The 27,831-nt window shown below is 48.3% G+C and overlaps 1 protein-coding gene across 18 annotated transcripts in view; it reads right to left on the reverse strand.

The window, feature by feature from the left end:
* Positions 1-27,831, reverse strand: part of Dock9 (dedicator of cytokinesis 9) — a 253,384-nt gene that overhangs the window by 158,555 nt on the left and 66,998 nt on the right. For 3 of the 18 annotated variants that reach the window (XM_087912324.1, XM_087912330.1, XM_087912317.1), the window contains exon 1: positions 1,110-1,394. The exons of 13 other annotated variants lie outside the window; for them this stretch is intronic. In XM_087912324.1, the coding sequence (XP_087768450.1) occupies positions 1,110-1,229 (120 nt within the window). In that variant the 5' untranslated portion in view covers positions 1,230-1,394. Of the gene's footprint in view, positions 1-1,109; positions 1,395-27,831 lie in introns of those variants that run through there. 2 more of the 18 variants (XM_087912329.1, XM_087912323.1) reach the window with 1 other exon arrangement.

Here is a 27,831-nt window from a genome sequence, read left to right on the forward strand (position 1 = left end):
AAAACATCATCTGCGGGGTGTGTGTGTGTGTGTGTGTGTGTGTGTGTGTGTGTGTGTCAGCTTCCTTGACTCACCCAGTCTAGGATGAGCAAAGCCATTCTCAAGGCAGTGCCAATATAGGGCAACCTCCTCCGTCACAAGGGAAAGAGATCTGTTCATGTCAGGTTTGCTCTCGGAAAGTTTAAGCTTCCATCCTCACGGCTATTTTAATTAGAAACCAAACACCATAGCACTATAGCAGCTGCAACCAAACATCCACGTTTAGGCAAAAGTAAAAAAAAAAAAAAAAGGGCTACGTAGAAACGCCAGGCACCAGGATGACAATCCCTTTAACAGATCGTGTGAAAGGCTCGATTGTCCCCTCTGCAGAGATGCTGGTGGTTTCTGCAGCTTGCTTAAAAAATTATATGCCTGTATTGTACTAAAGAAATTCCAGAGGGAAGCACAGCCTACTCATAGATGGCCAACAACACAAGCACTTTTCACATCCTCCCTCCCAGAGCCGACCACGGCACTTGACTTTGTTCAAACTGCTGTGAGTTTAGCTAATGTTAAGACATCAGCTTTTCTGTCGGTTGTCTCACAGCTGAGATCCCTTGACTTTGTTCAAAGCAAACTCCCTGGTTAAGGAAACCCAAGTGAGGGGCAGAGAACGCAAACAGTCTTAAAGCCCTCAGCACCTGCCTTGTTTTCTCAGGGACATAAGGAGGTAATGCACAAAAAGGTTCAATTCAACAAAGTGAGTTCTTTCCAACTCCCAGGCTGCTATTAAAACGTCCCTGGTTGGGTTTATTTCTGAAAAATGTTGCAACTACGTGTGTCAAAATTTTAAACAATACCAAATTGTTTTATGCAGAGTTTCCTCCTGGAAACCTGTTTACCCACAAACATCAACATTTCTTTCCTCACCCAGGAAGAATGGAAGTGGGCTTTAGGTCAGTCTACAGGGAGAGAGAGAGAGAGAGAGAGAGAGAGAGAGAGAGAGAGAGAGAGAGAGAGAGAAGAGCTCGCCAGAGACAGACAGAGCAAGTCAGAAAGTCAGAGCCGGGTAAGAGTTGGCAGACTTGTTCGTGCACCGCCACAGTCCTGAGTGGGGACCGGGTTCTTACCAGCACCGAGCTCTCCGCCTCCACATCTCCCTGGGCTGGGTCCTTGTACTGCAAGGGGGACTCGATGACCAGCTCCTTCTTGTCATTTCTCCCGCTAGTCCTGTACTTCTCAGCCTGCATTCTCCACCCAGAACCGCGGTCAGAAAGCCTGCAGCAGGGACAGCTGAGAGTCCCCTGCTGCTTGAGGCACGGGCACACACACCACTACTGGCCAGAGGACGGAAAGGAAGCCGGTTTCCCAGGCGCGAAGGGTCAGCCTTACTGGCTGGATGTGCGGAGCCTGAGGGGTGGGAAGGCATGGCCGAGAAGGCCAGCCTCCAGGGGTGTTACTACAGCTCGGAAAATGGGAGGCTCCCGCTCACTGGTCAAAGGAAAACAAACCCCAAACAGAACAATACACAGTGTGCTGCCTCTGTGATGAAAGACCAGCCTCACTGTGTCTGTCTGCTCCACGTGGCGTGGGCCAAATCAATGTGAGTCCAAACAGTGCAGAGCCGAAAAGAACACCCATGGATCTCAGCGAGACTCCCTCGTCGTTGCTTCCAGGCTGAAGCTCCCAGCTAGGGAGCCTGGGGACAGCCTAGAGCCGCAGTTTCAGAATGTTTTCATTTGTGCGGTAAGTCTAAGCACCAAATACATGGTGGCTCCAGATCAAAGCAGGACCAGACAACCACACAAGGGTGTTCCTGCGAGGTGCAGGGCAAGAAATCACTTCTCACGGAAGGACAGACAGCAGAAGGCAAAATCGCAAGCATCTGCTGTTAGAGTATGCTGAATAAATTAACATTCCATGCAACACTAGCATTCACCACGAACGTTTCCTTTGCACACACCAACACGTGTGTGTACTAGGAGGTGTGCACCCAGCGCTGAGGGATGGAGAAGGTCAGAGTGGGCACGTGAAGCAGAAGGTCTCTTCTCTGGAGAACAGGAAACAGATGGGAAGTCAAGACAAAACCTTCCTACAGAGACAGACACACAGGAAAGCTCAGGGAAACAGCTAGGTTACTTTCGGGGTCCTACTTGCTGCCCCTCCCCCAGTGTGCTTCCAGAAGTCTATCTTTATTATTTCCTCATATTCACGGTGACGCAACTTTAAAAAAAAAAAAAAAAAAGGTAAAGCAGAAGCATTGGCGGGATTTGCTAAAACGGCGCAGGGAGAGCATGCACGAACCGTGGGATTGAGTATAGTGATGCGCTTCCAGGATTAAATATACTGATTTATTTCCAGGCAGTGCTTCAAGTGGGAGCACCTCCCATTTGGTGCCTCTGTTTATTTCTCTGAAATCAGGAAGCATCTAGTAACTGATACAGATTTAGTAACAGTCTGTAAACAGGGAACCTAGTTCCAGCGCATCCACAGCCTCAAAGAACAGAACACTCGGGGAACAGAAACCAGCAGAAGAAACGCAGGTACCATCCCCACCCTCTTCCCACACCCCATCCCCACTCTCCAGGCACAGCGACTGAGGCCCGCAGAGTGGAAAAGAACTCAGGTGGAAACCGAGAGGCTAACCAGTGCCCATTCCGCCCCCCTTCTCCCTCCTAGCACCTGTCACTGTCATCTAAACACCAGAAATCCTTGAGTATGGGCATCGATTGCTCAATAAATAAACTACATTTAAAAATTAGTTAACTTGCTGAGTGTGGCTGCTCACACCTAGAATTCCACTCAGAAATTCTGAGCTGTGAACTCGGGAGCCTGAGGCAGGAAGATCACCTCCAGTTCAAGGCTAGCCAAGAATAAAAAGTGAGCTCCTACGTCAAGAGAAAAACAAATCCTGGTTTTTATAATAAACTCGTTTTTAAAGAGTTGGGAACACAGTTCGGATGGTAGAATGTTGGCCTGGCAGTCAAAGCCCTGGGTCCCATCCTCAGCATCACACTAACCCAGAGCTGAGGCACATGCCCTGTAATCACAACACTACGGGGGCAGAGGTTGAAGGATCAGAACTTCAAGGCCATTCCCTTCCTAAAACATACGCAAAGTTCAAGACCCACGTATCCCAATTTTTTTTTAAAAAAAGGAATAAACTGGGCAGTGGTGGCACACGCCTTTAGTCCCAGCACTTGGGAGACAGAGGCAGGCGGATCTCTATGAGTTCAAGACCAGCCTGGTCTACAAGAGCTAGTTCCGGGACAGGCTCCAAAGCTACACAGAGAAACCCTGTCTTGAAAACAAAAAGGAATAGAAAAAGAAAGAAAGAAGAAAAGAAGAGAGGGAGGGAGGAAAAACTATCCAAGACTTAGAAATTGGGTAGGTTGTGGGTTAATCTTTCAAAACTCAGGTTTTCTCATCAAAGCTACATTTCAAAATAGTCTGACCCACGACTTTGAAAAATCATTGTAAGGTTACAAGAGAATTTAAAACAGCAGGAGGTTCAGTTACAGTCATAAACTAAAAGAAGAACCAACCCAAAATTTAGAAGCAGCCTAGACATGAGAAACTAGAAAAATGATGTCACAGCTTGAAACAGATACTGACGTGAAGCAAAAGCTCAAAACCCTTTCTACATGGCTCACAGAACCATGAGGCCAATCCCTCCTCAGACTTCCACCGCCTCAGAATCCCTGTCCTCTAAGGAGACACGCTATCCAAAGCTACTGAGCCAAACCACAGCAGCATTTGGTAGTGATGCGGAGGTGTCAAAGCCTTACTCAAGAAGCACCATGTACTGTATCCTGGCACTGCGTACGCTCCCCGGGCTTGCCTACTTCACGACTCTACATAACTTAGCCCTGCTTCTCACACCGGCAAACAAGGGCAAGGATCCAGTGTGCATCCTCCACTGAGACACCATGCTACACTGTCTTGCTCTAACTTTGCTCAACTGCTGAAAAGACGTCAGCCAGCAACGACCGCTAATGTCAACGTTTGTGTGCGACCTTATGGGGGGGAGGGGTTCAGTGAAGTAGTAAACAGTCTTTATGTGCCGGCACAGAGACGGCCACACAGTGCTAAGTCCTGCTGTTAGTCCCATGCTAAAGAAATAAACTCTAGTCTTAAATTCAGGACTCTGGCTTTGTGGCCTCAAAGAGCGGCTCCAGCAACTGCGCTGGAGCAATGCATTGCAAAGATCTCCAGCAGCTGAAAATTAAACCCTGTCGTGGCTGGGGAGTTTGGGGCTGAGCCTCTGCAGTCTCAGCTCCCTCGGGCTGAGGTCAAAGCTAGCCTGTGTTACCTTTCAAGACCGAAAAGGGAGGGCCATGGAGAAGGTCAGCAAGCATGAACACGTGAGTTTGGATCTCCGTAGAAAAGCCTGGCGTGGTAGTGTGGACGTCCGCAAGACAGCTGCTGGCGGGGGAAGGGATAATCGGATTTGGGAGCTGGCCTGTAGCAGAATGAATGACTCCAGGTTCAGCGAGTGATCCCATCTCAAAGAATAAGGTGAAAAGCAATCAAACATCCTAGACAACAATCTCTGGCCTACACATGTATGACACACGCATCCGAGGGCAAACACACACACACACCTATGTGAGCATGTACCTCTCGCCATCTCTCCCTACACACAGCATTCTCTTTTTGCTGACCCTGACAGTTGTTTACACACACACACACACACACACACACACACACACACACACACACAGCATTCTCGTTTCGCTGACCTCGACAGCCGTTTTCAGATATTCATTTGGAACACCACATGTTCATGCCATTAGTCAGGCATTTTCCTAAGGACTTTGTGTATTTTCTTCAAAAGATTTAGCAATGACTTTCTATGTGCTTTATTTAATTGGCTCTGAATTTCTAGGCAGCCAGGACAGAAAGGAAAACATGATGAGTTTCCATAAGGTAAACCACGCCAGGTTCCGAGGAAGTAAATCTTGTGCAAGTTTCTCAGGCAGAGGATTATGCCAAAAGGGCTGATATGTGTTTGCCAAGGTTCTCCATTGTCTACAGGAAATGCCCTGCAAAAGTGACTGCACATGCCTTTAATCCCAGCACCCGGGAGGCAGAGCCAGGCGGATCTCTGTGAGTTCGAGGCCAGCCTTGTCTACAGAGAGAATTCCAATACAGCCAAAGCTGTTACACAGAGAAACCCAGAAAACAACAAAAAGGAATCCGCATGCCAGACCGTCCAGTCTCTCTACTTACACTCCAGACCAAGTAAAGCCGTCACCTGTCTGTCCCAAGATCGCTGACACCTTCAAGGGGCCCAGCTCAAGAAAATCTCTGGGTATGAGACCTCCCTGTCTGGTGAGTCAGGTGACTGGAAATGTCACCTCTCAGGATGCTTCAGACCTATGGCCACCAAAGGAGCTGAATGATGTCGCGTTCAACCTCCTGATCCCAAGGCTCCGAAGAGGATGTGGTTTCTCCATGCCTCAGAAGAGGACCTGATGACAGAGCAGCACCCACAGGAAATGCCATTTCAGAGGACAGGAAACAGGTGGCCACGCTTTCCTCTACGATCCTCTAAAAAGAGGTGGCTGTCAGGCCTCTGGATCCAAACGACAGCAACATCGCTGAGCCCCTGGACTCGCTGGCCTCAACGGGTTCACACGCCCATTGGTTAAATTCCAATAAGGTGGACACCTAGGACCATGTCTTGGGGATACACCGTGAGAGCAGCACAGGACCGCAGAAACTCAGGACCCAGTGTGTGCTTCCACAGACCGTGTTCAGTGCTCAAATGTCAGCATGCACTCACTCCTACCTGCTGGGTCTGCAAAACCATGAAAGCTTACGGGAAACTGGAGGCATTTTCCCAGGGCGCCTTTGGTTCCTAGGAAGGCTAACTTTAGACCTCTGCCTCTCTTCCTCCCAGGAGAATGTCCACCACACTCCAGGAGGCCGCAGCGCGCGCGCGCGCACACACACACACACACACACACACACACACACACACACACACCCGGCTCATGCTGAAACCTCTCAAAGCCTCCTTACCCAGGAAGCCTACTTGATCCTCCAACCAGGACAAGTTGGCTCCTCCTCTTGGGGGCACACCTCTGGCTCCCCAGCCTGACCTGTGCTGCCTGTGCTCCCTAATCTCAGGGCAGGTGCGCACTGGCTGAAGGCAGGACTCACTCCACCTTAAGAACGAATGTACTCACGTGTGTGGCTAGTGTCAGGACACTGGTTACCTTCAACCCCACAATGAAAAGAAGTATTTATTAAAAATGGCACTGCCATTTGTTAAAAACATAGAATTCAGCTAAGAAAACGTTTCTCCACAAAATTTACTCGATGTTTCGTATTTCCAAATACTGTAACTAGACTCTTAAAAGAACACTAACAATGGAGTTGGCGAGCTGGCTCGGTGGGTAAGAGCACATCCAACTAGACCTGGGGACCTGAGTTTGATACCCAGGATCCATAAGTACAAATAATTTGATTTTTTAAAAAAGTACAAATAATGTCACATCTATAACCCTAGCACTTAGGAGGCTGAGGCAAAGAATCACCATGAGTTTGGGGCCAGCCTGGGCTAGAGAGTAAGACTGTCTCAGAACAAACTTGGTTTTGGGAATGAGTCTATGTAAATTTTGAAACTGTACTTGCTGTTGCTAATAACCATACGAGGAATAACTACACAGGGACTAAATACGTATGATCTCAGCCTAAAGGCTTTTAAACTCTTTGTTAAGGCTTCCTGGCACATCAAAAGTACATTTAAGTCACAAAAAAATTAGCTTTAAGGGCAAAAGATTCGTGTAAGCATCTCTAATAACATGACCATTCCTCTCTCTGGCTAAGGTAGACAGTGACAAAAAGTAGAGACTACCAGAACCACAAAGGGAGCCAGTGGATAAAGTTTTCCCACAGTGCTGTTTGACCCTGTTCGGCCAAAGGAAAGGAAAGGTATCAGGAAATGACCTGCACCCCTGAGAACAACCAGAGCATGGCAGGAGCACCCACAGGGAGAAAGGGGCACTGGGATGGAGCGGGAAATGGGAGGGTCACTTTAGGAAAGGACAGAGTTGACAGAGACCAGCACCCATGTGGTAGGAGCAGGGCCCCTTAGAGAGAAGCTCGATTTATATATTCGCCTCACTAGATATCTGGCTGAACAACCACAGAGATGAAACCTGCATTACTATTATTCTCTTGTTTCTTAGCAGGGGATCCAGGACCTAACAGAGCCCCCGAAAATGATAAAGCTGTGTGTGCCCATGAGTTCTCCAAGGTGAGGCATCTAGGGCTTACTAATCCAGTTCTCAGGGGACCCTTGAGGAGAAGCCACCCATCACCGGAGGAAACCCACAAATCTCATCACACTGACGTGCCCAGGTCCCACTGGGGTGGGGACAACAGCAATTTCCACAGTCACTAGACAGCAATCAGGATGTCACACCACGAATACAGGTCAGGAAGTGGGTAACAAGAGACCTCATGGCCAGTGGCCAATCAGAGGCCAAGATATATAGCTTTGAAGTAGGGCAAATAACACACCCGGTCAACACTGTTTCCCCGAGAACAGTTGAGGCCATTGAGAAAATGCTTACAGTATCACACACAGGCAAGAGTCTAAAAACACAAACTGTGGTCATTGGTTCTCTTTAGCGTGTGGAACCATTTGTATTTTCCCCCTCTTAAATCATCCACATTTTGTAAGTTTTCTTCAGACACACAGTTTACTTTTGCAGAAATACATAAACAAGAACAGGCGAGAAGACTCATCAGCGCCTGCTGCCAAGTCTGACAAACTCGGGACCCATACAGTTGGAAGAGAAAAAGCAACCTCCACGTCTGTACTCTGCCCTCCATACGTACACCATCCACATGTGTGCACGCACGCACGCACAGATACACACACAAAATAAGTGTGATGAAAACATTTGTTAAAGGGGTAAATGAATCAACAGGGTTAGGAGAAAATGAATGGACTCAGCACACTTACTAAGCAGGCCACACAATCTCAGAAGTAAAAAACAAAACAAAAATGCACATTCTCTCTCCTATGCAGAATCCACCAAATGGCATCCACAGAGGTGCAAATGAGAACACACGGGAGCAATGCAATGGGAATAAGAGATAAAGCTAAACACACAGGCAGGAGGCTGGACCAAACTCAGGTAACGGACGCGAATGATGGGAGGTTACAAAGTTAATAGTAATTTTAGTTCTGAGTCTATCATGGATTTTGCAGGACAGGGGCGGGGGGGGGCTGTTCTGGTGGTGACTATGAGTTTAAAATATACTGCAAGTGTACAATTGAATGTGCTGCTCCATGGCTCCATTCCAAACACCTATTCCAACTGCCTGGGAGTTCACTGAGATCTACAGACTTTGGGTGGGGTCCATTTTGGTGTATGACGTTTTTATACATTTTCAAGTTTATCTAAAATAAAGTTTACCTTTAAAACAACCTTTTTTCTGCTCCCCAACCCAATGCACAATGATTAAACTCCTTCCGCTGCTCTTGCGGCCCTTGCCTCTTGAATCGGCTACTGAGCTAGGTGGCCGGGTCTACGCTGTTGGTGTCGTAGAGCCACGGCTTTGGACCGCAACTCCAGCTACACTGTTGGCAAGAAGGCTGGAGGGGAAGATGGATGCTCCACTTTATCCAGTTCTCAAGGATGCTACACTGCAGGGCAGGGAGGGAGGGGCAGGCAGTGAGGGAGGAAACTGAACCGCAGAGTGACGATGACCAGGGATAGGTGCACCGTGTAGACAGACAGGCTTTGCCGTCAGTCACAGGACATCTGAGCAGCCTTCCAATAAAGAAGGCCGCCTTACCTGCGACATCCTCTTCCTTGTTCCTTTATCCCCCACCCACCCACCACCGCAGCCTCTGTCCCCCACATCTGGCATTCTCTGTTCTATTTCCTGTTGAGCCCTGACAAGCCTTTCCTTGGGAAGCGTCTCAGAGCATAAGGATTTTGCCTGCTGTGTCCCCTGCTCTCTGGAGCCCTAAAGCAGGGAAGATGATGCTAAGAAACACGGAAGGAGCTTGCCGGACTCATGACCGCCCCAGATGGCAAACCAAGGGCTGCACTCTGGACGCCAAGAGTTTCACCAACTGAGGGGGATGCGGTGACAACCCCAACAGCAATGTCAGATATCCATCTCAGGGATGGAGATTTACACAGCCAAAGAAAACACGGCGCGCCTGGGCTTTCTCTCAGGAAACCCAACTCCAGGTGCGGGTTACTGCCACTAGGCCTCAGCCACGTTTGGAGTCCGGCACCCCTGTCACCTCTCCTTGGCTGCTTTCCAGCATGCCAGCGCTTAACCCAGAGCTACAAACAAGCGGAAGACACCTCACCTAAACAGTCCTCACAGGGTGAATGAGGCACCCTCACGTGGTAAGGGGTGCGCAAACCCCAACCTCAAAGCAAGAGCTGGAATTTTCTCTTTCCTATGTTCACTACATGGACATTAAAGGCCAAGGAGTGCATTCTTGGTGAGAAAAACAGACAAAATTCAAACATCTGGCTTTGTTGGTGTGAACCTGTTGATGGGAATCTGTCATTCAATGCTTTCCTTTAAATTAAAATGTATCCTTCAAGTATCACTGTAAGATAAACTTCATTCCCCTTCTCTCATGGCTCCCCCTTCCAAACCAAAGAGAGGTACAAAACGGCTCCATCTAAGGTTATTATTGGTTTGTAAAAATCTCTATTTGTACCTGTTAAATTGACCTAAAGTATCTCCACGGGGTTTCCAAGGAACAAAGCCAGCCAGACCACCATAACTGATAGATGAGAGACCCAGCACACGGTAGTCACATAGCTCTAATTATTCCCAGGAGGTACAACGACAGAGCCCAGCACAGGCCTCCAGGCCAACGCTGAGACACCTTCAGAAAAGAGGCAAAGGGAAAGTCCACCTCGAGGAAATTATGCAAATACATTGAGGCATTTTCCAGGGCTCTTCCAGCTAGAACCAGCTTGTGCTTCAGACAATGAGCGTGTCCAGGAATACCTGCTTCCAAACAATGACTGGGAAGTCCCCCACTTAAAGCCCCGCAGGCCACATCCCTTCCTCTAGATAGCATCACCGGCAGTCAGGATGACAGCTCCCTCGTCCAGCTGCTAAGTGAGGGCCGGTGGTCTCTACCCCCACAATCCACGCGAACGGGTCAGACGGCCAAGGATGACAGAATACAGCCACTGTTGGGGGCCTCACTCATCCCGGGCAGTCACAGGACCCCAGCCCACTACCATAGGAAAGATTAGAAAATCAAGTGAATTTCTTCCTGGTGACAAGCGATAGTACCAGAGCCGTACCAGAGCTGAAATGGAAGCACATTCGCTAAGGAGGATGAGTGTAAGAGAGGTCCAAACGTGAGCCACGCTATACAGATGAGTCGGCTCTGACCATAGCGAGGGTGGAGCTATAATTCATTTTATCAACCCTTCTCTAAAACTGCTTCGGTAACATGTCCACTCAATGCTGAAATTTCTGCCTGGCGTGGAGGAGCATGCCCTCAATCCCAGGCAGATCTCTTTGAGGTTAAGGCCAGCAGAAATTATATAGCAAGTTCCAGGCCAGCCAGGGTTACAGAGTGGGACCCCTGTTTCAAAAAAAAATTTTAAAAATAAATACTTCCTTAAAGATTAGATTTTTAAAAGTTTTTTCACATACACATAAAATGATAAAAGCATGAGACAATGATGTGCTAATTAAGTGTTTGATTTAATCAGCCTATGGTATAAAAGCGTGTCAAAATGTCCCACTGTGCCCTATAAATATACACAATTATTGTCAATTGAGATCACTTTTCTTTTTAAAAAAAGATTTATTTTACTTTTTAATGATGTGCGTGTATGTTTATATGAGCGTGAATACGGATGCTCTCAGAAGCTTAGGAGAGGGCCTTAGAGGCCCGAGAGCTGGAACACAGCTGTGGCCACCTGATGTGGGTGCTGGGGAGCAAACCTGTCTCTGGTACAAGTATAAAAGCTCCTAACCACTGAGCCACCTCTCTAGCCCCAAAATAATCTTTTATTTTAAACTTTAATCATATTTTTATTTGTGTGCATGGTGTTGCGTGGGAGCAGGCACAAGCATGCCAGAGCAGGTGTGGAGGTGGAGGACCGTTTCTGGGTTGACTCTCTCCTGCCAGGCGCCCCAGGGACTGAACTCGGGTTGTCATGCCTTCCCATCAGGAGCTTCTGCCTAAGGAGCCACACTTTGCTGTTCCTAAGACAAAACGAAATAGAAAATAAAAAGCAGCTATCCATGCGACACAACAGACTTCATCTTTCCCCTCTCGCAGAAGGAGAAGCAGACTCTGGAGTGGAAGTCCAGGGAATGAGTGTGATGATCAACCTGGGCAAAGTCAGTCCACAGGAATCTCCCACAAAGGGAGGCCGGACCTAAGGCCTCTGTTTGCTCAGATGCAGCTAAACACAAAACAAAGGAGGCTTCAACCCACCTAACGCGCGGCTCTCCAAACACACTTTTCTATTTATGGTTTGCCAAGACCTTAATGGGGAAGTGGAGACATATTTTCTTTTATTGTAATTGTGCAAGGGATAAGCAAGGAAAACAAAAAAAAAAAACCATTTACCCGGTCTCCAGGAACTTGAGGGACATTCTTACTGAAGTGAGTCCACCTTGGCCCTTCAGCATGACAGCAAACGCTATTGTCTGCAGAGACTGGATATGCTTTTAATTAAATAGCTTATCCTAAATTCACACTGTGCCATGGCTTTGCGCTGGGTTCCGCCATTAATCTGAGACACGGTGATTAAGTAGATTTGGATTTTTCAAGTTTTTTTTTTTTTTGAGACATAATTTTGCCTCCCTTTTGCTCACATAAGCGTCTTAGGGGAGGCACAATGAATATGGGAAACTTTTCTATGTCGATGAAAATAAAAGGTCTAAAGAAATGGAATAAAAGTCAACACTCATAATGATGATGTTTGAAATGTAGAACAAATGGCTTTCTTTCCTTCTATTTAGCCTGAATTTTTAAATTTTCCTTAATAATCATGAATTACTTTAAATTAAATACTTCTTTAAAATTTCAAAGTCATTTGGGAAATAATTCAAATGAATGTCTGTGGAGGTGGCCAATGCTTAAATGCATCTTCTTCCAGGGCTGGTGCCAGAGGGTGCTGACTTCAGTCACCAAAGTCACAAGAGCACAGGGGGGAACGGGGGGGGCCCTCAGAAATGAAAACAGTAATACTTAAATGAAACACTTGAGCAAAAAAAAGGAAATTGAAATTTTTCTCCTAAAACCTGTGATATACAAATCAAAACCGTACGTTTCCTTTGCCTCAGGACCAGCATGACTTCCTAGGCAGGCACCAGGGCGCAGGCACCGCCTAGGCTTCCAGAGACCCGGCCACATGGCTCTGAGTCTCAGGAGAGGTGGTGCATCAGGAGCCCTTACAGGACAACCTCTCTAACAGACCTTGATTTCGGATCTTTTTATCCCTTGACCTTGACAAAATCAACTGACTTCTAAAGCTCCCAGTAACCAGAATTTAAAATCTCAAGCTCAACATCCACGCTTCTCTATCAGATGGTAAGTGGGACCAGAAAAGCCAACCCACTCCATGGGAACCCTCATGTCCTGGTTCTGTGTAGATGGACCTCCTGCAGGCTGTGAGCAGGGAATGGAGTGGAGGAAGAGGACTTGGAAAGCAGGGCAGAGTCATTCCTGCTGACTTCTCCAATGAAGGAAGCAGGAAACAGAACAGACTGGGATGCGTTCTCAGAGAGGGAGGGCGGCTTCAGAGGTGACACGGCCCATGGACCTGGATCTCCCGGCTTCTCTGCCCTGAACTTTAGCACAAAGGCAGAAGTCCTGGCTGCCTCCTTAAGTCTCACTTCTCTGCCTCAGGAAATGCTGTCTATCACTTTGGAATGCTCTCCCACCACCTCAACCTGTTGGGTGCCTGCTCACCTCCTAAGCTACAGCCCAAAGGTCCCTCCCTTTCATAAGGTCCCAGAACACTCAGTCCTGAAGAATGTCTTTCTGGTCCAGATAAATGGAGGTGAAGCCAGAGCCCTGTCTTACAGCAGCTGCCAAACCTGGTTGTCCACTGTGTTGGGAAGTTTAAAATAACAGCAATAATAACAATAAATATTAAAGCTATTATTATGGTTCATTATCCCAGGGTTCTGCCTGGACCTTCTGAATTGCTATCTTGAACCGAAAGCCAGGAATCTGTATTCCTTCCCGGCTCCCTGGGTGATGGTGTACTGCAGGCAGATGCTCATCTATGTCCTATTGGCTTTGCTTTAGTAACTCAAGGTGCGTGAAGAGCAGACATCCATGGTGAAAATCTGAAAGCAGGAAATCACGGGTGGGTACCCAGAAATACCTGTGCACAGGTATAACACAAGGGACTGTATTTGACAAAAAATAGGGGGTGAACCAGAACGGAGAGCGGAGCCAGGGATGGAAGACGCACGGAGCTTTACTCGAATGTCTCTGAAAATCTGCACAGTTCCGTGATTGGTCATTTCCGATTTAGTCAACTTTTGGGGAGGCTCTGTCCCTGACCCCCCAGAGGCCAAACCTTCAAGAAGGGCCCTCCAGAACACAACGAGGGGCCCACATCTCTCCACTGCTTCTAATGTTGTGTCAGGCACGGAACCCTTGCCAACAGTACCCTCTCCCAATAGGATGCAGAATGAAATGAAGCCAGTGTGAGCCTGTGGTTCCCTCTCCAGTCCTCTTGCTTGCTTGCAGGCTGATTGCAACCTTCCGCTCAAGTATCAAACCTGTGACCAGCGCTAACTCACAACAATAACGTGATTTGGTTTGAGAAGAGCAAAGTAAAGTTCTGGGGGTTTTCTCTCCACCTAAGAGGGGTAAAATGTGAAGTCACATCGTCTACCCATGTCCTTTGTAATTCACTGCGATTTCGTGGGGGGAAGAGAGGGAGGAAGGGAGAAAGGCACGGAGGAGGGAGGGAGAAAGGGAGAAAGGGAGAAAGGGAGAAAGGGAGAGAGAGGGAGAGAGAGAGGGAGAGAGAGAGGGAGAGAGGGAGAGAGAGAGGGAGAGAGAGGGAGGGAGAGAGAGAGAGAGAGAGAGAGAGAGAGAGAGAATGAGAATATTACTATCTTTTCAGAAGAAACCTGTTCCTCAGACTCACACCATATAGCTGCACCCTTCCTGAACTTCTCAATTCCCTGGTATAAACCTTACCAGAATGATGGTGAGTAAGAAATTTGAAACAAGTTTTGTTTGTAGCATCTCCATTTTGGCTTCTTGCTGTCTGGTGGCTGTCAACCTGACACAATCTAGAGTCACCTGAGCAGAGGGATCGTCTTCCGTGGTAACAGACCTAGAAGGGCCAAGCCCACTGCAGCTGGCACTGGCGTCATGCCTAGCCAGGTAGGTGGTCCTAGCTTGTGTAAGGAAGTTAACTGAGCAGGTCAAAGGGCAGGCCAACAGCAGCAAGGGTGTCCTTCATGATCTCTACTTCAAGCTCCTGTGTGAATCCCTGCTCTGACTTCCCTCAGTGACTAGCTGTCACCTGGAAAGGAACCAACATCCTTTCTTCCCAGGTTACATTCAGTCTTACAGAAAACAGAAAACAGGGGTGGTAGTGATGGCTGCGGTTTTACTATTTACTGAGACAAGGTTTTACTCTGTAGCCCTGGCTCGCCTGGAAGCTACTCTGGCCTTGACTACACTGGACCCTCCGCCTCTGGAGGGCCGTGGTTCAGCTATGACCAGCTCCACACTGTATTTACTTTGAGCAAGGTCTCAATGATATACAACCAAGACTGGACCTGAAACTGGCCATCCTCCTGCCTCTAATCCCAGGTGCTAGGATCGTATGTGTGAGCGCCCCATAGAGACTGCATTTTAAAACTATAGCTATGTTAAATAGCGTCGTCCCCAACATCTCATTTTGAGATAACTACAAGTGTACGCTACCTTAAAGGCCATTAACACGGCGCAAGACACAGAACGTCCAGGCTTACTAATTCATTAACAGCTGAGTTAGAGCAACCCCAACCGTCGCCAGAGTCGGCTCTCCAGACCTGATGTGTCACCTCCCAGTCATGATTTACCTCAGGGGCACACAGCTGCAGACTGGAGACACCAGAGCACTGATAAAGGTGGCTTCTCCTGACTTCTCTGCAACTCAGGGACAAACATTAAGGCCAGAGTTGACTGGGCCGGCTTTATCCTTCTTCTACAGCACTGGCTTGGCCAGACTCTGGGTATCGAGGTACATTCCATCAGAGAACACTTCAGAAAAGAACCAAAATGTTCCTCTGCATTTACCCAGTGATCCGCTCATGTATGAAAGTCCTTGCAGCTCAAATACTCTGAACATGTGTGTGTGTGTGTGTGTGCACGTGTGCATGCGTGCGTGCGTGCATGTTGTGGGGGGGGCATGTATATGTAAGTGTGGAGGGTGGAAGACAACCTCAGCTGTCATTCCTCAGACGCCGTACACCTTGTTTTTGAGGCAGGGCCTCTCATTGGCCGGAAACTCACCAAGTAGGCTAGACTGGCTGTTCAGAGAGCCCCGGTCACTCTTACCTCTGCTCCCCAGTCCTGGAATTATTAGTGTATGTTACCACACCCAGTTATTTTTTTTTCTAACATGTGTTGTGAGGTGTCAACCCATGGACTTCTCTGACTAGGCCATCTCTTCACCTCCTCTATAAGCAATCTTAACCACAGAGTACTACATAAAAATGGGACATTCCAGGAGTGCACAACCTCCTACAGGACGAGTGTACAATGGTCTAAAAAGAATGAAAACAAGCAACTTCATTATCCACCATGGCAGGGAATGGGCTAGGCCTGCCCCGTCCAGTTTGCCTGCTACTGGCCACATGGTTACTCAGACAGAGATGTTTACAAACTAAGTTTCAAAAACTGTGCAAGGTAAAAGCAACAGAGAATATCTTTCTAGTGGGATACACATGACTGAGAATTAAAGCTACGGTCCTCTACATATTAGACAAAAACTGCACCATTAAGCTATATCCCAACCCTTTCTACCTTTTGAAACAGGGTCTCGAGTTCCCAGGCTTAAATTTGCTCTGTAATCTAAGGCGGACCTTCAGCTTAAGATCCTTAGACTCCAGAGTACAAGCCTGGGTCATAAAAACTAGCTTATTACTAATTTTTACTACTAGTTTATCACTAATTTACTTACTGATTAGAGCTCAAAAGGATTTTCAATTGACTAGGTTTAATAAAGTATATTATAAAAATCAATGTCATCTCCTCCTTTTCCTGTTTCTAATATGGCTACCAAAAATATAAAATTATATGTGTAAACATAAACCTATCCACAAATATATGCGCTACTACACAGGTTAACTTAAACATAAAAAATATTATGGTCTGGGGGTTAGCTAGAGAGAGGATACATATTCTATGTTATTGATAGGATATATATGTATCAATATATTGATATATCTAATATATTGATCCTATATTGATCTCTACATTATTTTTTAAAAACTGATAAAATAAAAAGATTTTATTATTGGGCAATGCTATATTAGATGGTCTCTAATCCTGTCATTATTTTCCCTATGCAGAACAAACACACACACACACACACACACACAAAGACACACACACCTTTCCAATCTCCTCGGCACTTAGAGATTGAAGTTCTTTTAGACAAGAGCAAAACGAAACATCTAAGCCCAGTCCTAGAGCACACTGCTTCGTCGTTCACGCTCTTCCTCCCCCTGTGGGTTTGCTGGAGGCAGCGACTCCAGAGGCAGTCTCCAAGGAGGCCCCGGCAACAAGCAGTCACAAGATGGGAAGCAGCGAGGTTTCTGAGCTGTCACCGTCACACCCAAGACCACCCAACGTACACCCGAGGGATCCAGTCACCACCGGGAGATAAACGCCAGCAGGGCAAAGTTCCCGCAGTTCGTCACAGCAGCCAGCCTCCCTTGACTAATTACCCCGCTATGAGCCGGTGTCACAATAGGCAGGATGACTGACTAGCTGTGTCGGGGAGCTGTCGGGAGATGTGTAGGAGGTGAGGTGTCATTGCAATGCTTTCTGTAAGTGGTGCTTCCTGACTCCATGGTGCCGGTATCACCAAGAAAGCTTGTTAAAACATGGACGGCTGGGCCTCTTCTAATTCTCTCTAGGGCAATCCAGCCATGGAGGTCTGTGTAGGAGGCTTGGCCCACCAAGGGCACCTAGACTCCCCCCACCACCACCCAGAGCCTCCCGTGAGCCAAGCAGCCAAGGCCTCCCCAGCCCAGGGGAGTTGATTCACCACTGTGGAATGCCATTGAGATCTGCTCTAATGAGCTCCCAAGTGAAGCTGCTGCTGGCCCTTTAAGGCTTCAAAGGTGTGTTAGAGCACAGTTAGGGAGCCAAATCTTTAGGCTTAGGCAGGATTCTGTGAAGCTGTAGAGAATAAAAAAGTCCTGGAGGAGAAAGGAACTACATCCCCACCAGACTCTGATGCTGGAGAGGCTGGTGTAGTGAGACTTTGTGGAAGGGATGCCCAGGTGTGGAAAGGGGCAGGGGGTAGGGCGTGGGGTCAAAAGGAAGGGATGTCCTGCCATGGAGAGCTGGTGCTTGCCTCTTTGTTGGGGATGTCTGACTCGTGTGTGTGTGTGTGTGTGTGTGTGTGTGTGTGTGTGTGTGTGTGTATGCGTGTGCAGGTGTCTGCAGAGGAGAAAAAATGGAGTCAGATCCCTGGGAGCTGCCAGTACAGGCAGCTGTTAGCCACCCAGCTAGAGTGGAGAGTGAAGTCTGGTTCTCTGCAAAAGCAGCAAGCACCCAAGCACTGAGCCATCCCCCCTCAGCCCCTTTGAGGGCTTTAAAACAGAGCCCCCTCTCCACGGAGCAGTCAAAGAAATCATTCTAAAGCAGACCTTCCCACGGCCTACACGATTCCCAGGGACACAGCAGTGAGACAGCAGAAAACCGTGATGTTACGGCCCAGGTCCAAGACAGGGTTGCTCAGCAGGCTGTCCTAAGTGACCCGCCACACAACTGCAGATCCTGTCACCACAGTTTGTCGCCTGACCTTAATCTCCCTCCACAGCCACTTTGGGGGAGCTGGATAGGAAAAAGAATTCCTAGGAAAAGGTGTACCATTGACAGGCAAAGAGCCCACTAATCACTGCTGTGGCTTACACTGGATGAGGCACAAATGAATAATGGCCCTGAGGCGAAGAAGCCAGGACTCAGCCATGAGGAGGAGGAAAGGGAGATGGGTGGACCCGGGGAGGGAAGCAGCGATGGAGGACCACAGGCTTCACTCGGCATCATTTCAAGGGGTTCAGTGTTGAGAACAGTCTAAAACAAAGTAAATAGCGTGTCTCAATGTTGGGACTAATGAGTTCTGGCCTTCAGCTGGATGTTGGGACTAATGAGCTGTGGCCTTCAGCTGCTCTTCCCTCCTAGCACCTTCTAATTAAAGTCACTAGAAACTGTGCCTAGTTTACGGTGTGAGTTACAAAAACTCTAAGATGGGGGCTGGAGAGATGGCCTCAGCACTTAAGATCACTGACTGCTCTTCCTGGGTTCAATTCCCAGCAACCACATGGCGGCTCACAACCATCTGTAATGAGGTCTGGCGCCCTCTTCTGGCCTGCAGACAGAACATCGTATACTTAATAAATAAATAAAATTTAAACAAAACGAAACTCTAAGATCACAGTGAACCATGTCCCACAAAATCACGGTTCCATTTCTGACCATCCCACCCTACCTCAGAAGCATTCGTATCTACAGGCGACATAAAAGGACTGTGACAGGATTGCTGGGTGCAGAATGCGCTAACAGGCCTGCTCTTAGTGCTGGGCCCGATGGACCTGGGGGAAGAGATTTTAGTAAATGTTTTTCTGTCTCCAAGCAGCACTTTTAGGGTCTGCATGAGAAAAACATCCCCTTCGAATAGAGTCCACTTATGATCAGTTAGAGAAAATGATTAAATTTGCCTTTAAAGGTTTATTTAACTTTTCCTCACTATAATTAGAATTATATAACTAATACATAGAATGTCCTTGTGTTGGAAAGCAAAGAATGAGAGGTTTCAGCACAAAAAGAAAAAAAAAGTATTATGCAACACATTCAAAAATAGACCTTCAGGGCCAGCAAGATGGTTTAGTGGGTAAAGGTCCTCGCCGCTAAGCAAACACTTGAGCTCAACCCCTGAAGCCCCAGAGTAGAAGGAAAGAACTGACTCCCTCAGTCTGTCTTTTGACTTCCACATGGGTGTGATGATACTCACATACATCTACACACATGCAATAAATGTAATGTGTGTATGTGTGCGCACTTTCATATCATTGGTGCAACATGAACTACATTTAGTATTCTGTGCCCACACACGACCTTGTCTTAAGTTTCAAGTGGTTTCATCTGTATCTGGAATCTGACATCAGGGCCTCGCCATTGGCTTCTAACAGTTATTCTGGCCAAGCAGAAATACTAACATACAAAAATAAAAAAAATTATCAAAACCATAACCGCTGCCACATCTGCACATAGAAAGTCTATTAAAACAGATACACGCGCACACACTCACAACTGAAACTGGCAATGTCAGGATGTTTTAACCATGTGAGGTTAAATTAAGATGCTTGCGCTCACTGTATCTTTCTTAGCTTCCCTGGTTGTGCAAAGACCAAAAACTTTGGCATGGTCTCCAATCCAGTGTTCGGGATTCCAGGAGGCTAACCCCACGTTCAGGTGAGGAAGGCAGATTAAAAGAGCTGTTAGGAGACACGCCTTTTACCCCAGTGCTTGAGAGGCAGGCAGATCTCTTTGAGCGCTAGGACAGCCTGGTTTCCATAGTGAGTCCCAAGACAGCCAGAAATACATACAGAGACCCTGTACCAAAACAAAACAAAAAAGAGGTGGTGGGAATAAAGAGAAACTCCTTGCAAAGCTGGATCATCAACAATAAAAAGGGTATTAGTGCTTTAACGTGAAAAAAAATAGAATCAATCAATCAATCATTGAAGAAGACATTATCTACTTCAAAGTCCAGACCTGAATATCCACTGCCAACGGGAAGCTGGATGCATGAATCCCAGCAGAAGCTGGGGCCTGGACAGCCCGGGGTGGCAGCTGGGAGTTAATGGCTGCTCATCTAGGGCCTGGACATCCTGGGGTGGCAGCTGGGAGTTGACAGGTGCCCATATAGGACCCAGCAGCCCAGGGTGGCCTGCTCGGCGTTGACAGGTGCCCAGCCCTCCTACCTCAGCTTGTTCTGCGCACCGATCCTCTGTACCTATCAGATATTCTGATCACGAGCTCAGCTCTGACAGTTGTCACTCTTCTGGGAACATCTGGTTATATCCAGAGACACTGTTTGGTTGTCATGACTATGGAAAGGGAGACAGGAGGCCAGAGACGCTGCCAGAGTCCACAGTGCACAGGTTCCCATTCCAAAGACATCAACAGGGCTGAGATGGAAGTCGGCCCGGTCCTATAAAGGGTGATCCTGTCACAAAGAAAATGTGTCCAGGCAGAGCAGCACATTTATCCTGTAGTTCCACTTCGATCCAGCCACGCTGTTTATATGTAATCATACACTATACTTACAGAGTCATCCTAATTAAATGCAACCGCATAGGTGTGTAGACAAATATAGCATGGACGTATATGTATAATTACATTCCTAATCAAGTCACCGTCTTCACTCCTTCCTTTTAATTTTGCTTTAAATATCACTTAAAATTTTAACTACATTTATTTGTGTGTGTGTTTATGTGTGTTTGTGCACACACACATGTGCGCCACAGGGAACATGTGGAGTCCAAACAGCTTGCAGGAGCTGGTTCTCTCTCTCCATCATGTGGGTCTCAGAGATCAAACTCAGGTTGTCAAGCAGGCTTAGAAGCAAGCACCCTTACCCTGAGCCATTTCACTGGCCCTAATCTATACATAAAGTGGTAGATCCTCTTGTTTCTTTTCCTTTCTATATATTTTTGTTTTGTGGGTTTGGCATGTGTGCATGTGTGTGCATGTGTGTGCATGTGTGAGTGTGTTTGTGCGTGCGTGCGTGCGTGTGTGTGTGTGTGTGTTGAAAGAGACAGAGGCATCAGGAAAAATATCAGAACTATGCTTAGCAAAAATCTAGACCCGATAATACAGCAACTATATTTTTTTCTGTCAAAAATATACAATCATTGGATGGGGTGTGAGCTCAGTCAGTGAAGTGTTTGACGCACAAGCATGAGGACGTGGGTTCAGATCCCTATAATCCACGCAGGAAAACAAAAGCGTGCCTGTGCAGTGACCTGGTGAGCACAGCGCCAATGCGCCCAGCACAATGTGCAGCTCACTCGGCCCTGTTGACTATGCAGGGAGGACTAAGAACTGCGTGTTTCTGCCTGAGCTAAGCAGGAAGTCACCAGCAGTCTTTCCAGGAAGGACCACACATGAATGAGGGTGGAACACAGACCCGTGGGTGCCGGCCCCATTGTGCACACCTGGCACAATGACCAGGCCCCATCTCTTCCTCCAGGTCCTCAGTACACCCAGGACGAATGCTTGTCCCCACTCATCAATAGCTATGCTGAGCCTTTTAAAGCCACCTTGAGCTGAAGTCCACACAAGCCTCACACAGCTCATATCCGCACATCCTGCATTGCCCATGTATTCCAATCACCGATTTCCAGTCAGAGGACTTTTCTCGTGGGAGATTTCCGTGACCTTCATCTTTACAGATAGTCTCTGCCAGTGGTGAACAAACAGCGTAGCTTTCTCCAAGGGGAGGAAGGAATGGGCTAAAAGTACGGTTTCTGAGATCCCAAGAAACCCCGTGTAGGTGAAGTCCACCCTATAGTCCTTTTTGAGCTTTTCTGTGAACCAGCATTTACTCGGGAAGACATGATTGTCGTGGCCAGTTGCTGCCAGGGTCCATACAGGCTGAGAGGCCTCAGAGAACATGGAAGAATGGCTTGGTGGAGGCCCTTCGAGGTAACTCACACTCGCTGTTTGCGGAACTCCTCAGAGCGCTAACACGCATGGCTTGCAAACTCACTGGGTCCCATCTCAAAAGGAAGCCTTTATGTGGCCACCTCAGCCTCACCTGGCCCTCACACTTCAGAGAGGCTGAAATATCTCTATCTCGAGGGTTCTGAGGGCTCGCTGCCTGGTTGCCCATGAGATTCCCACATCTGAACCCAAAGCAGAGGGAGCTGATGTGAGACGAAGCCATCCACTCGCTGGCCCCTCTTGTCCCCATTCTCTCAACACTTCTGGTCACCAACATTCGATGATTCCCAGGGCTCCACCCCGCACAGCATCAACCATTTCCTCTTGAGAACTCCTTTCTCATCTCTGCTCCACAGACTACAGCTCACGATGACTTCAAATGCTGGGTAGTCAGAAACACGACCCTTGCCGCACCCCCAACTTTGTGCATATTTGTTATAAAAAAAATAATAAATTTTAAAGACCACACTTCCAGGTGGGAATAACAAAAGAACAGTTTAGCAACATACTGCTTCCTAACCTCAGGGTTAGAGAGGGTTTTGCTCTGACGAAGAGTGATACCAGCCTGGTCCTAACTGTTACTAACAAAACTACTGTGTCCCCAGACCCTGAGGCTGAGGCAATCAGCTTTCTCCAACATGCTCTGTAAACACCAGAGGCACCACGGAGGTGGTGGCAGAGGTGACACCGGTCAGGCACACTCATTTTTTCCTTTGCACTCAGCAAACCTCCGTGAGTCACAGACGACAGTTAGTGTGAGCCCACGGTGGCAGACAGAGCAAGCAGCAGCTGCGGTCAGAGAAAACTCATTGGAAATGGCATGCCAGGGCCTGGCCAACACACTCCTCCATGTGCACACATACTTCTGAGAGCATGTATTATCTCTGAAGGAAATGGAAGACCCCTGAGGGTAGGAACCACCTCATTCCTCTGGTGCAGGCTGTGTTTACCCTCTGGATGTCAATTTCGGCTGGTGGCTTGTCTAGGCAGGAGGCCGGCAAACAGAAAATGTGTTGCCAATTATGTAATGAGCACTTGAGGCCCTTTGTACCCTCGAGTGCACTTACGACATCCCTGGCTTTGGTTTCCATCCGCACAATGTCGGAAGAATCCCAGGCCAAGCTGCCAAACTCTTTAATGAATTCCCAACTCCAGGCACTTGGTAAACTCCATCAAAGAAGAAGAGCTGTGGGCCGGGACCCACCGCCTTGGGTGGGACCAGGAGCCATGGTCTTCGGTATCACCTCTTCTTTCTCGACCTTTCCCCCCAAAACACACAGGGTAACATCCAACTGAGCTCCCAAAAGAGAACTCCAAGAGCTGCTGGTAACAGCCCAAAGAGGAGGCACACAAAGACTGCTGGATTATCTAGTCTCTCTGTGCTCTGCTTTCCAGTGTGGTACAGACTGTCTGCCATAGTGGGCAATCCACAGCCTTCTAGAGAGCAACCACAGCCATCTTCATAATGACACCGCACTATGGGCGATCAACATGAGCTCACAAACCCCCGGGGCACTCACGGTAGAGGAGCAGAGTCATCCGTAACCTGGGAGGAGAAAAAGGAAGCAACCTCAGAGTCAGGGCGTTGCTGTGGCAACTGCCCCGCCACGTATGACTGGATGGGCAGGAACAAAGGCATGGGGCCGGCTCCCTCCAGTCCTCTCCTAATAAAACAGCTCCACTCGAAGACACAGACATGGCAAGCTGAGCACAGTCTGTTTTAGAAACGAATCTACTGGCACCCACCCATTCCCTGAGTTCAACAGTCTTTCCAACTAATCCATCCATCCTTCCCGTGTTCAGAGGGTGGGTGAGCAAGAACCTGAGTCATAGGAGCGCTTATGAACACGAACACACAAGCATGTGCACACACTCCTAAAACACGCGCGCGCGCGCACACACACACACACACACACACGAGGCTGGAGGAGGCGGGAGAGAAGAGAAGTGGCCAAGGAGAAGACACCTAAAAATATCTTTTTTTTTAAAAAAAAAAAGAAAACAAATACTTTTTAAAGTTATTTTTCAAAATAAATTCCTAACAGAACTCTTAAGTGAGATCTTCTCCACTATCTCTGGGTCACCTGACTTTCTCTCTTTCCTCCAGTTTATCTGTCAGGGGCCTGGCCTTCCATGTCTGAGGTCACACGACAGACAACATAGAACAGCCCTAAAACTTGCCTTCTCGGTCTCTTCTTCTTCTTTCTAATGTTTACTTTTAACAGAATGAGGGTGATTAAAACTTAGGCAAACAAATAAGGTTTAAAATGTCTGTGGTAGCTAGAGGTTGTTTTCAAAATTAGGACTATTCCTGCAGACTCTGCCTTTGGATGGGGTCCAGCCTCTTTTAGATAAACACACATCTGCACAAACGATCAGAGTTTCCACCAGTTTTACAATACTGGTCACAAGAGAGTCTGATTTGGACAGCAGCCTGCATCCCTCTGTGACAACAGCCCAGCCCAGGGCAGCTGACCTCTCAGGCTGAAAAGTGAAAGTGGGAACTAGGCCTCAGCTCGCTCCCATGAAGAAACAGCAAAGCACCACCAGCAAACCCTGTCTGTTCTTGGAGACAGAACTCATGAAATTCCACTGGACTACAAATAAAGGGGGGTGGGGGACGAGAAAGAGAGTTCAGCATTTAAGAGTTTGTAGCTCACTCTTCCAGAGGACCTGGGTTTGGTTCCCAGCGCCCACAAGTGGCTCACAACCATCAGCAACTCCAGCCCAAGAGATCTAATATCCCCTTCTGACCTCCGGGGGATCCCATAGCCTTTTATAGCCTTCATGGGCATCAGCCATGCACACGGTACATAGACATACATGTAGGCAAAACAGTAATACACATAAAACAAAAGCAAAATCTAACAAAGAAAAATGGAAAACTGCATCACAATGGTGCCAATTTGCAGGGGAGAAGTAAACACTTTAAGGACATCACTCCCTGTCCACCCCCAAAATCTCATCTGTAAACACAAGGGTCAGGTCTGACCAGGGGTCTGAGAGAGAACTGGCCCACTTTAGGGATAAACAGGAAGAGGCCCTTCTAAAAACCCTTCTCTTCATTTTCTCCGGATGCTATGCTGTGCTGAACACAAAACCCTGCCCCACACAGATCCAGCCGGGCATGGTACTGAATGTGAACGCAACACCTTCCTGCCATCTCTCACTACATCCTGGGATGTCAGAGGGCAATAATGTCCCGTGCAGGTATCTTCAGTCACAAGCACACCAGCCAGAGCTTCCCAAAGCAATAGGCTGATTCCCTCACTCACCCTCCTACAAGCACGGCAGAAGAGAGGCTTGCAAGAGGCAAAGCACCCCGGGAGAAGCCCACTCACCCAAAATTATGCCTTCCCGTGTCATCACTAGAAATACATTCCAGGAAAACTAAAGAGGAAACTCCTTAGAAAAGAAAGAAAAGCGAGATTGAGATCATTCTCCCAATATCAAAACGAAGCCCAAAGACGCACAGTCTGGTGAAATCCAGGCTCCATTTACTCCAGGGTTAGGAAGCCTCCCAGGCCCCTTCCTATGCCACCAAGTCCTAGTTAACAATCTCCCTCCTGAGATGCAAATGCCCTTTGGCAGCTATCAGTCACTGTAGCTATTTGTGCCACGGTGTGACTTTAAAAACAGATGAAACCTAGCATATCTAGCTGAGATCATTCACACACTGAAACTGTTCTGTCAGCGAATAGAAAGGCATGGGGAAGTGGGGGTGACTCTGAGCACCTGTGCTCCTTGGTGGCCACCAGGAGGATGAGGCAGAGATGGGGAGCTTCCAAATGCCAGGGTGTCGACGTGGGGAAGAAGGCCAAGGGGCCTCCTGGCACCTTCCCAAATGGTTTCCTATCCCGGTAAGGACAGGCTGGCCACAGATCCAAGGCACGGCCTACACAGACTAGATTTATTCTCTACTCCCCGCTCGGCTGCCACAGAACTCATTTCCCAAGTACGACTGAGGTCACGGTTTCTAGGTCCTGCCTCCCTCTCCCTGACTGGAATAAACCACTAAAATTGGGTTAAGACACTGTTTAGTCTAGGGGAGGCGTGTTAGGTAGAATGGCCCCCAGATGCCTTTAATAAATCAATACTCGAGAGTCTAGTTCCCTGCTAGGCTTCTCACTCCTGCCTCACAAGGGATGTGAGCCTCAGCCCCTGCAGGCCCCCGGGGCCTTTCTTCTGTGTTAGAATGCAGCAGCACAGACCCTTTCTGGGAGAAAGGTAAGAAGACTATCATGGTGCCAAGCGCCTTCTGAGACCCTGGGCGAACCTGACTACCAGTTGAGGGCTAAGAAGATGAGACCACTACCAAGCATGACACAGCATGGAGGCATCAGAGGGAGAGCCTGGGGCACCCCAGATACCTGCTGCCAGGCAGGCGAGGGCTCAGGAAACTCCTAGGCTTTGTACTTTATCTCATGTTCATGCTTTTCTTTTTCCTAAGCAAGGATTCCAACATGGAAATGAGGGGGCTTACACAAGCTGGATCTGTCTCTGGCATCCAAACTCAACCTAGCCACACGCGTGTGCCCTCCTGATCTGCAGCACAGCCACCTTCAGCAGAGCACACGCGTGTGCCCTCCCGATCTGCAGCACAGCCACCTTCTACAGAGCACACGCGTGTGCCCTCCCGATCTGCAGCACAGCCACCTTCTGCAGAGCACACGCGTGTGTCCTCCTGATCTGCAGCACAGCCACCTTCTGCAGAGCACACACGAGTGCCCTTCCCTATCTGCAGCACAGTCACCTTCTGCAGAGCACACGCGTGTGCCCTTCCCTATCTGCAGCACAGCCACCTTCTGCAGAGCACACGCGTGTGTCCTCCCGATCTGCAGCACAGCCACCTTCTGCAGAGCACACGCATGTGTCCTCCCGATCTGCAGCACAGCCACCTTCTGCATCAGAGGACCTGGCGCTGCCATCCACTTCCCGCATGCAGCAGTCACATAAACCTGAGGTCTAAAACATGCCCTGACCTTCCAGGGGAGCTTGAAGGTTTTATCCTAGGCAAGTCTCAGTCTCTAGCCGATGGAGAACACAGAAGGGTCCAGTCCCCTTCCAGGGCTGTGCATGCTTCAGGCTGGAACATGAAAGGTTCAGCCCATGAGGCTGTTTCTGTCATTCTGGCTGGCTCGTCTTGCCCCCAGATCCTGAACTTCTCAGCAGCCCTCAAGCAACACAAGAGCAGGCTCCCCACTTCCCTATGGCCTCCTCCACACCTGCACCCTAACATCCCCAGCCTTTGATTTAGCCCTCACAGCCTGGCTCGGCCGGCACCCGAGTTCTTCTTCAGCTACTCCAGGTCAGCAGGTGCACGCAGACCTTTTGATCCTGTGTGGAATCTGACAGCTGTTTCCTTGGCTTCACGTCTGTTTCCCACACTAGACCAAGATGGGCTCATGTTCAGCTGCTGTCTGGCTTTTTCTCACCATCAGCTGTTGCCGGGTTTGTCCACTTCTGTGTACTTTTCCACACGCCTCGACTTAGCTATTGCACACTGCCTTCAGACTCTGGACGGCACTAACGAGACACTCCTCCAGCGGCTAACCAGCTGGGTTCAGAACCAAACGCTGGCCTGAACCTGGCCTGTTTGCTTGCTGCAGGACTTCAGGTGACTTTGCCCTTTCCCGTTCCTTGATCTCGCAGTCTATAAAATTACAGAAGTCACAGTAAGCAGCCCATGGTGTTACCATAAGGATTCACACAGTAAACAGAGATACAGGGCCTTAGGAGGACAAGTAGTCAACTCTCAATCAGTGTTAGCCTTTCTGATGGAGGGAGGAGGAAGTGACTCCACTGTCTATGGTATATGGCCCTTCCAAAGGGCGAAGGAGCTCTCTCTTCAGATCCTGTGGTACCCAGAAGTGCACAGGACACACACCATACTTAGT

This window comes from Myodes glareolus, chromosome 12 (genome assembly GCF_982192425.1).
Source record: "Myodes glareolus chromosome 12, mMyoGla1.1, whole genome shotgun sequence".
NCBI lineage: Eukaryota > Metazoa > Chordata > Mammalia > Rodentia > Cricetidae > Myodes > Myodes glareolus.